General features: G+C 45.8%; 1 protein-coding gene across 2 annotated transcripts in view; it reads right to left on the reverse strand.

Moving 5' to 3' along the window:
• ABCC4 (ATP binding cassette subfamily C member 4) overlaps window positions 1-12,243 on the reverse strand; it is a 220,683-nt gene that overhangs the window by 140,309 nt on the left and 68,131 nt on the right. For both annotated transcript variants that reach the window (XM_021065787.1, XM_021065786.1), the window contains 4 exons: window positions 12,088-12,213; window positions 9,207-9,456; window positions 4,309-4,410; window positions 1,913-2,002 (listed from right to left, as the gene is read on the reverse strand). In XM_021065787.1, coding sequence (XP_020921446.1) covers window positions 1,913-2,002; window positions 4,309-4,410; window positions 9,207-9,456; window positions 12,088-12,213 — 568 coding nt within the window. The remainder of the gene's footprint in view (window positions 1-1,912; window positions 2,003-4,308; window positions 4,411-9,206; window positions 9,457-12,087; window positions 12,214-12,243) is intronic.

A 12,243-nucleotide genomic window follows, 5' to 3' on the forward strand; every position in this document is an offset into this window, starting at 1 on the left:
CACAGGTGTGGCCTTTAGGGAAAAAAAAAAAAGAACACTATTAATGTTATTGATCAATTGTTTGATCAATGTAAAGCAATGGCGGATAAGGAATATTATACTATTAATTACAATCTACACTGCCCAAGGTTTCCCACAAATGGACTGATCTACTCAGCAAAGACTAATGAAGAATGTTTGAGTTCCCGCTGTGGCCCAACAGGATCGGCAGTGTCTTCAGAGCACTGGAAAACAGGTTCTGTCCCCAACCCGGCCAAGTGGGTTAAGGATCTGGCATTGCCACGGCTGTGGCTTAGGTCTCAACTGCAGCTAGGATCTGATCCCTCGCCCAGGAACTCCATGTGCCACAGGGTGGCCAAAAAAGGAAGAAAAAAAAAAAATTAACACTCTAAACTAGCAGATAACCCAGCAGGATGTATACTTCATGTATCTGGTGTTTAATGCAGTTATTCCTGCATCCAGTAGCCATTACTTCACAAATAATTGCTCTTAAAAAGCTACATGTGGAGAATATATCCAAAGATGATTATTTAAAAGAACTCTTGAGAGTTCCGCTGTGGTGCAGTGCGTTAAGAATCCAGTTTGAGGAGTTCCCGTCGTGGCGCAGTGGTTAACGAATCCGACGAGGAACCATGAGGTTGCGGGTTCGGTCCCTGCCCTTGCTCAGTGGGTTAACGATCCGGCGTTGCCGTGAGCTGTGGTGTGTAGGTTGCAGACGCGGCTCGGATCCCGCGTTGCTGTGGCTCTGGCGTAGGCCAGTGGCTACAGCTCCGATTCACCCCTAGCCTGGGAACCTCCATATGCCGCGGGAGCGGCCCAAGAAATAGCAACAACAACAACAACAACAACAACAACAAAAAAAAGAATCCAGTTTGACCATAACACATAAATTTATTTTTTTAAGGGCCACACCTGCGGCACACGAAGGTTCCCAGGGTAGGGGTCAAATCAGAGCTACAGCTGCTGGCCCACACCACAGTCACAGCAACAGCAGATCCGAGCCGCGTCTGCGACCTACACCACAGCTCATGGCAATTCCGAATCCTTAACCTACCGAGTGAGGCCAGGGATCGAACCCGCAACCTCATGGTTCCTAGTTGGATTCGTTTCCGCTGCACCATGACAGGCGCTCCTAAAATTTTTTTTAAAAATTAGAAAAAATAAAACTAAACGAACTCTGCAAGGCACTGTGTGCGAGGAGCAACGTCCATCCCGGAGGAAACCATCGCCCTCGCATGGACACAGCCCACGCTGATGGTCTGTATTCTGTTGCACAGACACAGGACACCAGTGCATGTGCACGTCCTCCACATCTTCTACACGCACAGGGGACGTGTCTGTGTCCACACCACCAGGGCACTTGCCACACGGGGCTGAAATAACCTGCCTGCGTCTCTGTGTCGCCCCGGAACCTGGCTGCCTCTGGAGGGCAGGGGGGCGGGGTCTTGCTCACGTCTGTGTCTCTGGCTCCAGCCCGTGGCTGCACGTTCACCACACATGACTGACGGGCCAGGTCCACTCACAGGAGGAGATGCTCAAAGCTTCCTAAATAGCCTTGACAGCCTCCTGACTTCCTGGAGGGGCCACCGTGACAAAGAGAAGTCCCCATGTCTCAGTCTGTCCTGAACAGCTGTCACATAAATCATTTCCTTCACTGGGACGTGCAGATTCCCAACAAGCAGTTCCAGCTGTGCGACTGGAAGCACCAAGAAGGAACCATAATCTGTGTTTATCAAGATTTGGGATGAAACCTTCTTGCAAAACAAATGTTCTGCGGATCACACTTAGAGAAATGCTGTTCTAGTTACACCCATTCAAACTGGGTGTTTTCCACATGGCTTTGGATTGAATACTTAGAGTTTAATAAAGGCTGCATCGTTGCATCACGCTGCCAGAAGGCATCATAACTTACCTTTCCTGCTCCCACAGGTCCGACCACAGCTAACAGTTCCCCGGGTCTGACAGTAAAGGAAAGGCCTTGGAGGGTTGGGGTTTCGGATGCCTATAAATTAAAGTTCACAAAAATGTGCCCATTTCAATAAAGTAACACAAACTACTTCAAAAATTGGAGAAAATAACATAATATTCATATGCAAACATAACCTACATTTTCCTCCTTCCTATTTTAAGATACTGTGTCGTGGAAGCCTTTTCATCCAATCCTATCTCTTTGAGGGTTTGAAGCTGCCTTACCTGACTTTGGAAAAGTTTCTTCTTTTTATCAGATTTCCCTGTAGATACATATCTCCACACCCACAGAATTTAGATTGTTGAAATGACAAGGTACCTGCCAACTGCATGATGCACCCTAGCTATTCAAGTCACATGGGAGGTTTTAACCACAACTCTTCATTGGCACCCTCGGTTTTCATTGTCAATTTCACAAATATCCATGAGGTGGCAGCACAAGCACATGGTAAGCCTGGTCCTCTAGTAACAGCCTGACACCTCCGCTAACCTCTCCGTTTTCACTTGATAACGAACGAAAGGGGGGGAGGGACACAAGGGAGGACAAAATACTTGCCAGGCTGATCACAAGTTATGTTCCTCAAGTCTAAGGCAAAGCGACTTACGGGTGTGGGTATGTCTTTATACATACTGAGTACTACAAAAATCCGCAGTAACTGCTAATGTTTACAAAGCATAAAGTGGTTACATGGGATTAAGTAAAATGCCCAAAAGCACAAAGACTGGATAAAAAGTCTTGACTAATCTTCAAAATGAAAATTTTCTCTGGAAAGAACTCATTATAAAATATTCACATCAGAGACAATGACAACTATTTTTTATCATCAGAGAAACTAGCCAAGTTGCCGAAAATAGCCTCAGATTTTATAGAAATTATAAAAGCTATCAATAAGAAATAATATTTTAATACATGAGAAATATTTTCTTAAGTTTCTCCACTCCTTTCTTCTTACCTCACACTTAGGATTCTTATTTCACTAATTTTCATTCAGTCATGACAGCCACATACAACCATCAGCCTCCTGTCCCCCACCTCACAGTCTGTCAGGACCAGACCCTGAGTTCCCTCCCTGTCCAGGCTTCAGGATCGGGCATTGCTCTGGTGTGACCAGAAGTGGGAGGCACTGCACAGCTCAGGGGGTGCTGAGTCCCCTCCGCTCTGGGTATCCAGACTCAGGGGACGCTGAGTTAACCAGGATCATCAGCTGAGTCCCCACTCCGGGCCAAACACAGTTGGAAATCCCTGCCCCCTGGAGATGTGGAGGCTCCCACAAGACGACTTATTTTAAAGTTTAAAGATTGAGATCAATTTCCAACATTTCTGAAAAGACAGGTGTCTACAGAGCCTGGACACTTGCCCTGTGGTCCCCACTCCCTCCACCAGCCATGCTGCAGGCTCTGCTCCGGAGGGTGGACCCTCTGGTGGAGGCACTTCTCCCTCAGTCGCTCCACTGTTTTGCCCTTTCGGGCCTTTTATTTTATTTTGGCCTTTTATTCTATTTTATTTTGGGTCTTTCATCACTTGCAACTAATTCCCTCTCCTGTGGTGTGGGTTCCATTTTCCTGACTAATTCACACGGACCTGGGAAGATGTGCACAGAAGACCTGGAACCTGGGGGCAGAGGGAGCATTCAGTTGCCCGTAAAGGGGCTGCACAGGTGAGCGGAGGTCACGGCGTCGTGAGAGAGGACCACGCTGCTTTACCCACGTGCCTGAATATCATCAAGAAACCGAGTGTTGGGAAATCACCTGTTGCACCTGTCAGCTCGCCACTCAGTGAAACCCTTCATGTGGGAGCCACCGTGCTGACTTTGACCACCTGCTCACCTGCCTCCTCGCCGCTCAGCAACGTGGCCGGCACCATCTAGAAGCTTAGGAGAGGGGAGCCCTCACCCCAACCCACAGCAAAGATCCAAATCATGGCCTCACTCACTATGTAACGAGGTCTAAGGCCATCAAGGCAAAAAATGTGCACAGACTGTACCCACCGCCTCCTGCCTGTAACACCTTCTTGTGTATTTGTGAGTTAACCCATTCCACCCTGCAGCATTTTGTCTGTCCAAGCCAGTCAGTCCTAACACTACGAACGCATGTATCTTAAGCTCCAAATATGAAAATACTTTGGAAGTTCTCTGGAATGTGACATAAAGAACGTGTCAAATGCCACAGTCTGATTTTATATTTAAACCGCAAACCATACCTCTGGTTTTGAGAATTTTTCTTCTAGCATAGCTTCAGTAAATAAACAAGTCGCATTTTCTACGCTATGTAAAACCTCAAAATTCTCCAATAAATCTGGCACTTTTAGCAGTCACAACCTTGGAATGGAGGAATGGTTACCTTTTCCCAAAAAGCGGTAAAATCTTGCACGTGTACTATTGTTTTACCATCAGGCGGCAGTTGAGAGTTGCACTGTGGGATCTCATCAAGTAACAAAAAATCCTACAGAAAAAAGAAAAAGAGAGGCATTTCATCTGTTGGAGGAAAGCACAAACAAAAGTAATTGCTTTCTTGGCATTTGCAATAAAAACCTTATATGGCCTACTTGTGTTACCAACTGTACTTGGTTCATATCAGAAATACTAATATAGAATAATAGCTACTATTATTACAGCATTTAGTACACATAATCATATAAAATACTAGAGTATACATATACGGAGTATAGTATAACTACATATATATAGTATATAGCATAGTATATAGTATAGAATATATATATAGTACATAGTGTGTATATTTATAGCATATAGTCTATATAGTGTGTATATATAGTATATATAGCATAGTATGTGTGTATATATAGTATATACAATGTGTGTGTATATATATAGTATATATAAAAATTCTAGTTCCAGGCCATGAGGCTATCTTTGTAACAGTGAACAAGTGAACTGGTTCCTCCCCAAGGAGATAATATGACTCCAAGCTCCAACACATTCAGAACCTGAACATTTCTGAATGTGTTGTGTTACTTTGGGCTTGCTAACTATTGTTATAGAGTAGTTGGTAGGAAACGATTCCATAAATATTTACTCAATCCCACCATGTGCCAAGCACCACTTGACAATGCTAGGAACACAGAGAGGAAGGCCGGTCCTCAGCCTTCAGGAATCCCGTGGCCCAGGAAAGGCTGGGAACACAGGATCGATGACGGCGGTGACACTGAAGGAAAACTGGATGTTCCGCTTTCCTCCTCCTGTGTATCAAACCCGTTTCACTGCTTATCATTAACTCTCGGTGAAGTCATTACTCGAAAATCAAAGTGCTCTCATTAAGTTTCTCTCTCTCTCTCTCTCTCATTGTAAAGTTTCTATCTCTAAGTTTCTACTTCTTAAAAACTATTTTATAAGCATCTTCTCAGAATCACTTCTTCTTAGTGCCCTGTCTCCTCAACAGCCGGAATGGCCACATCTTCCACTTCTGGCTGTTTTCACACCAATTCAATGCAGTTCAGCTGAATAAAACCAAGTCCTAATCATATATAGGAAAACTCCCTCTTGACATGCAAATACTACACATAATTCAATGAGAAAAGTCACAGGGGTAGAAAAAATTGAATGAAGACCTGAAATCATCCCCACTAAGAGACTGAGCCACCTCCCCACCAAAGAACACTGAACGTGAGGCAGAGATTGTTGGCTGTCCTTGAAAGCTCCTCGCATTCTATGGTAATGCGCCCCGAATGTGTAACTGGCACGCGGCAGCCTAGAAGGAGGACCTTTCTTTCCAGTCTCCAGTGCAGGTAAGTGCAGCCATGTGATTGAATCCAGGTCAGTGAAAAGGGGACGATGTCCAGGAATCTTTCTCCACCTCATGGCCGGGCTTTGGAGGCTGCCAGCCTGGTCAAGGCCATGCGCAGTGGAGTAACAAGGAGCTGCAAGAGCGGAAGAGTCTGGATCATCCTAACCGTGGAACTTGTTATAGGGAGAACCATCTATCCCCCAAAGAGATATGTTAAAGTCCTAACCTCGATTACCTCGAAATGCAACTTTCTTTGGCAATGGGGTCTTTGCAGATGAGACCATACAGGGTGGGCCCTGAATCCAACGTAATTGGTGTGCTTATGAGAGAGATGCAGAAACAGACACGCAGGCAGCAAACAGCCACGTGATGATGGAGACAGAGGCTGGAGTGATGGCAGCTACAAGCCAGGGAGCATCCACGTTTGCCCACGACCACCAGAATTAATAAGATTCCCCCCTCATAGGATTCAGAGAGACCATGACCCTGCCGACAACTTGATTTCAGACTTCTAGCTTCCAAGACTGTCAACAATAAATTTCTGTGGCTTTAAGCCACCTGGTGTGTGGTACTTAAACCCAGGAAAATGATACAGCACCTTACAAGGCTTCTTGCATGAGAAAAGAGAAAAAAAAAAAACTATCTGTGTAAGCAGTTTTGATAAAGGGTAATTCTGGGACCTACAGGCAAACAGAATCCCAACCAATTTAGGAGGCAACTGAAACACGCATGTGAGGGTGTTTCAGAAAGAAAACAACACAAAAATAGTAACCCATTACCCTAAAAATCATAGACACCTTTTACATACATCTTTGATGCCTTCGTCTACTATGCCCTAAAGCCACAAACTTGTCTGCAATCTTCTGCTTCAAAAGAACAGCAGGTAATAACCGAGAATGAAAACTTGCTTCTGTGCAGGAACAGGAAGACGGGATGGCTGCATTTCTCGCAAAGACCAGCTGGTGGGAGATGCGGTCCGCTCATTCCCTCCTCCTCTATCCAGGCTCACGGAGAACCTTAACCCAGGGCACGGCTACTGCTACCCGCCCCAGCCCGTGCCCAGCAGGAAGCAGGATGGACAGACAGCAGTCTGAGGACCCTCTGGAGGCTGCCAAGCATCGCAGCCTGAGTTCTCTCCACACAGTCTCCCCATCATCGGTCAGGCACCAGCTCTCGCCTGCTCTGCCACAGCTCACATCTCTCCCAATTCTCCTTTCCTCTTGAACCAACATAATTTCAGAATCTCACTGATCATTGTTTCAAATACCAAGACAACGTTTTTTGCTGCTTCTTTCCCCAGCCTCCCCAACACCACCACACCGACCCCCAACATCCCCCCTCCTGATCTCTTTACAACACCTGAGGATCCACCAGGTTCAGCATCCTCCAGGGACCCATCAGCACCTAAGTCCACACTCCCCAGGGGGACCCTGCCTGGATACCCTGAGTACTGTTCCCCCCATCCTTCCGGCCCATCCCAATGCTAATCCTCCTGGGAACCAGCTCAGGATATTAGCAGCTGGCACTGCCCTCCCTACCTCTGAATCCCCACAGGGGTGTGGAGTCCCATAGAAGGTGGGCACGAGCATCATTCAGACACTCACACAGCCCCGACTCCAAAGACTGACCCCTGCACAGAGTCGGTCCATCCTGGGTCTCAGCTAAAGGAACAGACTGTGTGGCTGGTTCACATCCGTCCAACCACTGACTGCATTGCTTACATATTCTGAGCTAACACAGCAACAAAACCAAAAGCTTATACATATATGCTACACATTTTGTCTACATAGAATCAAATTCCAATTTCAGTTTAAGCCTGTCATCAAGACAGACAACTCTCAGCCCAATATATGTATAGTAGAAAAGGAAGAAAGGAAAAGAGGGAGGAAGGCAGGAAGGGAAGGAAAAGTAAGTCCTAAGTGAAGAATTAAATCTATTCAACGCTCCTCCACAAATAACAGGTCTGAGTGGGGAACAAAGTCACAATCCGCCAGGGATTAAATGAAACTCCGGTCAACACATGACCAGCTTGTAAAGGTGCCAGAAATGTGGCTGCATTTTTCCCCTGTACTCAGGTTGATGAAAACGCTGAAATTAAATTGCTATTAGAGCCATGAAGTGCAGATCCAGAACAGGTCATGCGGGAAAGTATCAACATCACAACTGCAGCCACAAAGACAGACCTCTGAGTGGCTGGCAGGGGAAAATCTAAGCGGCTCTGTGAACGGTAGAACCTCAGAGACACATTTTACTGGATGTGGACGTCACCAAAGAATGTTAGTGCTTTGAAGTTAGGACAAGATATTTATAATCCTATTTGAGTCATTCAATGCCAAGATACTCAGTCTCCTTTCCTTACTAAGAGGAAAATACAGGGGCTTGATTCTTCAGCCTTTAAAGTCATAATAAATCTTCATTTTCAGAACATGGAAAAAAGGAACTCAAAAAGCATGTGTAAACAACAAGACACGACCACTATGAAGCCACAGGTACGACTGCCCGGGGGTACGGACTATTGAGCCCCCTCCAAGGTGGGCAGGTGTGGTGAATTTGCTTCCTAGGCTCCCAGACATGACCTGAGTGCAAATCCATCCAGTCTGCTGAGTCCCAGGCTGCAGAAGCAGCGGGGCAGCAGGGCTTAACAGCACCTGACCTCTACACTCGACGTGCCCACCACGCCTTCAGCGCATCCACAGACAAACCTCGCCCAGTCCTGACATCCAGTCAGTCCACTGGGCTGACCTTCTCTTTCCTTCCCGCTGCCCTTTCTGCCTTCTCAGTGGGCAGTAACACATCTAAGAGAGAGATGAGAAAGGAAGAAAATGGAGCATCGGATTACTGCCCACTAACCGTTAAAAAAGGAGGCTGAATCAGGCCCATGGCTGGTCATGGGAAGTGAGACTTAAAGCAAACAACCCTGAGAATTCAAAACCAAGTACATGCTCTTCACCTCCCAGGATCTGGTCTTCTTCTAGTGTTCCTTGTTTTGGTGAATCCAGGTGATTTTCTAGCCCCCAAACCCAAAGCAACTCACTCCCCGACCCCCACCCAACTCAGCACATGCCCTGAACGACTCTCAAATCTGGCCAAGTCTATTTAACCCTTAAAAAAAAAAAAAAAAAAAAAAAAAATGGGAACAGGAACCTCTTTCCCTCCGAGGCAAGAGAGGACTCATATTCCTCCCCCAGGACTGCGCATGGTCGCTACCCAGTCATGCGACTCAGCACAGGAGATGGATCTGGTTGCTGCTCCTCCTTTGAGACATTTTAATCACCTGCCGTCATCACTGCACACCCAGAGCCCTGTGCCGCTGCCACTGCTGCCCATAAATGAGCACAGACCTTACACACAGGACACGGGAGCATGGGAGAACACAGGACATCATGGAACGACGACCAGCTCTGGCACTGAGAGCGTTAATTCTCACTTAACTACACACAGTGACATATGACATAAAATCCACCTACATATTTAAACGTTATTTGTCACCAAACCTTGATTCTTCGGATGCTGACGATTGCTTCTGACACCTTCTCAACGGCTGAAGGGAAGAAGAGGGTGACTGTCAACCTCACAGCGGCATACAGGGTCACGGCCACAAACACGCGGCGGGCTGTGATCACGTTGCCAAGCAGCACGTAGGTGGTGAACGTGATAAAAACGATGATTTTGCTCGCAACAAAAAACGATGCCAAATTCATTCCTCTAAGGTAAGAACTTCTCAGAATCTTGGAAATTTCCTTGCTGGAAAAGACAGTGGGAAACATGTTTTAAAAAGCATCAACAACCAAGTCATGAATTCTGGAGCCTTGTGTGGGGGGCCCCTTTCGAGGGGGTGGACACAGATTAGGAGAAATCACCCCACAGCATGGAGACCCTACACAGTGCACACCCGGGGGTCTGCCCGACACAAGGACCACACACCTCATCACCCTGTCACGCTTCCAGGAAATAAAGGCTTAAGGTCACACTTTTAAACATTCTGGATCAATCGATGACCATGAGGTCTGGTCAGTGGAACGATGCGTGGGAGTGGGGGGCAGCGGCTGGATGGTGCTGTGCTCTGGGTAGGCAGTGCACAGTCGATAGACCTAGCTGGAACTCCATATGCCGGAGCCCAAAAAAAAAAAAAAAAAAAAAAAAATAAATAAACATTCTGGATCAATGAGACCAGTATGAACAAGCAATGAGTACTGGAGGTCCTGTGCCGGCTCCTCACTGATGACAGAGACACAAGCCCAGCCCCTCCAGGAGCTCATGAACTCATGGGGGAAAAGAAGCAACAACCCCAAGCCTGGGAGACACTGAGACATTAAACAGAGGCAGCCAACGCAGCCCCCACAGCACAGAGCAGAGCCTGGAACCCAGAGCTGTGGAGTCAGGGCGAGTCGCACACACGTGGAACCTCAGAAGACGAGCTGACGTGGGTCAGGCCTGGCGGAGGCCAGAGAAGAAGGAAGATGAGAGTGTGTTCCCGGCAGAGGGAGGGGCACCCATGAGGATGCAGAGGTGAGAGGTGACAGGTTGCTTCGGAGAGGTATAAGCCCCTTGTGCTGGAGTATAAGCACTCATCAGACACTCATCATGAAAGGTGGGGAAAAGACTACAAACGTAAAGCAAAGTAAAAAGAACAGAATTTTCATAGTCTGCCTGGAATGGAAGAATACTGATTCATGAAGTCTGGGCTGATACAGGTATATCCAAAATCTTCTCGTTTATGCTATATTAACATCAAGTACAGTTTTAGTTTAAATATCATTTCAAATATTAACATCTTAGAACCATTCCTTATTTGGGATTAAGGACATTAAATATTTGGAAATATTTCATTTCTGTACATGAAGCACAATTTATTCCTTTAAGAAGATAAGAAATGGAAGTATAAGATAAAATCATGGAGTTCCCGTCGTGGCGCAGTGGTTAACGAATCCGACTAGGAACCATGAGGTTGCGGGTTCGGTCCCTGCCCTTGCTCAGTGGGTTAACGATCCGGCGTTGCCGTGAGCTGTGGTGTAGGTCGCAGACGCGGCTCGGATCCCGCGTTGCTGTGGCTCTGGCGTAGGCTGGTGGCTACAGCTCCGACTGGACCCCCTAGCCTGGGAACCTCCATATGCCGCGGGAGCGGCCCAAGAAATAGCAACAACAACAAAAAAGACAAAAAGACAAAAAAAAAAAAAAAAAAAAGATAAAATCATATCTCCGTTATTCTACTTAAGCCCACAGCCACATGCAGGGGGTGGAATGGATAGTATTTAAAGTCACCCTAATGTGAAAATACAGTGAGGCTTCTAAATCATGCAGTTAAACAGGAAACAACGAGTTCCCGTCGTGGCCCAGCAGAAACGAATCCGACTAGAAACCACGAGGTTGAGGTTTCGATCCCTGGCCTCACTCAGTGGGTCAAAGATCCGGCGTTGCCGTGAGCTGTGCTGTAGTTTGTAGACACGGTTCAGATCCCATGTTGCTGTGGCTGTGATGCAGGCCAGCAGCTGTAATTCCAATTCGACCCCTAGCTTGGGAACTTCCACATGCCTCACCTGAGGCCCTAAAAAGAAAAAAGAAAAAAAAAATCTATGTGGAGAAAGAATCTGAAAGAGAATAAACATGTGTACGTGTGTAACTGAAACACGTTGCTGAACAGCAGAAATTATTGTAACCTTGTAAATCAACACTATTTCAATAAAACCTTTTTTTTTTTTTTTTTTGGTCTGTTTGCCATTTCTTGGGCTGCTCCCGCGGCATATGGAGGTTCCCAGGCTAGGGGTCTAATCGGAGCTGTAGCCGCCAGCCTACACCAGAGCCACAGCAACGCGGGATCCGAGCCGCGTCTGCGACCTACACCACAGCTCACGGCAACGCCGGATCGTTAACCCACTGAGCAAGGGCAGGGATCGAACCCACAACCTCATGGTTCCTAGTCGGATTCGTTAACCACTGCGCCAGGATGGGAACTCCTATTTCAATAAAACCTTTTTTTGAAAAGTAAAATCTCATTTTATTTGACTTTTTTATTTTGAAGGATATAATCACAGTATTTGGTTTTTTTAAAAGTTTGCCATTTGTATATACTTTTCTATGAAATTCCTGTTCATATTATTTGTCCAGTTCTTTATTTTTAAAGGTTTTCCTCTTTCTGTCAGCTAAGTAAATTGGCCATTTATTATCTTTTCTAATATTAATTTTTTTGTGGTATCATTTTATTTTATTTTTTCCGGATTTTAAGTGATTTTATTGCTGCTTTTAAATTCTTTACCGTGTATTCTTTTTATATATATAAAATGATTTTTATTTTTTTCCATTATAGCTGGTTTCAATAAAAGTTTTAAAAAAAGAAATAAAGTATGAAAATATGGTGTGATATATACAAAAACTTACCTTCTCAATCTGGCAATAAGGTCTGCAAATGACTTTTCCCAAGCATACATTTTTATTATTCTGATGCCAGTTATAACTTCATTCATGGTCCTGATCCTGACATCTGTGTAAGCTGCGGTCTTACTCCTAAGGGGACAGACATGAGAGGTGAACCTT

The sequence above is a fragment of the Sus scrofa genome, chromosome 11 (genome assembly GCF_000003025.6).
Source record: "Sus scrofa isolate TJ Tabasco breed Duroc chromosome 11, Sscrofa11.1, whole genome shotgun sequence".
Taxonomy (NCBI): Eukaryota; Metazoa; Chordata; class Mammalia; order Artiodactyla; family Suidae; genus Sus; species Sus scrofa.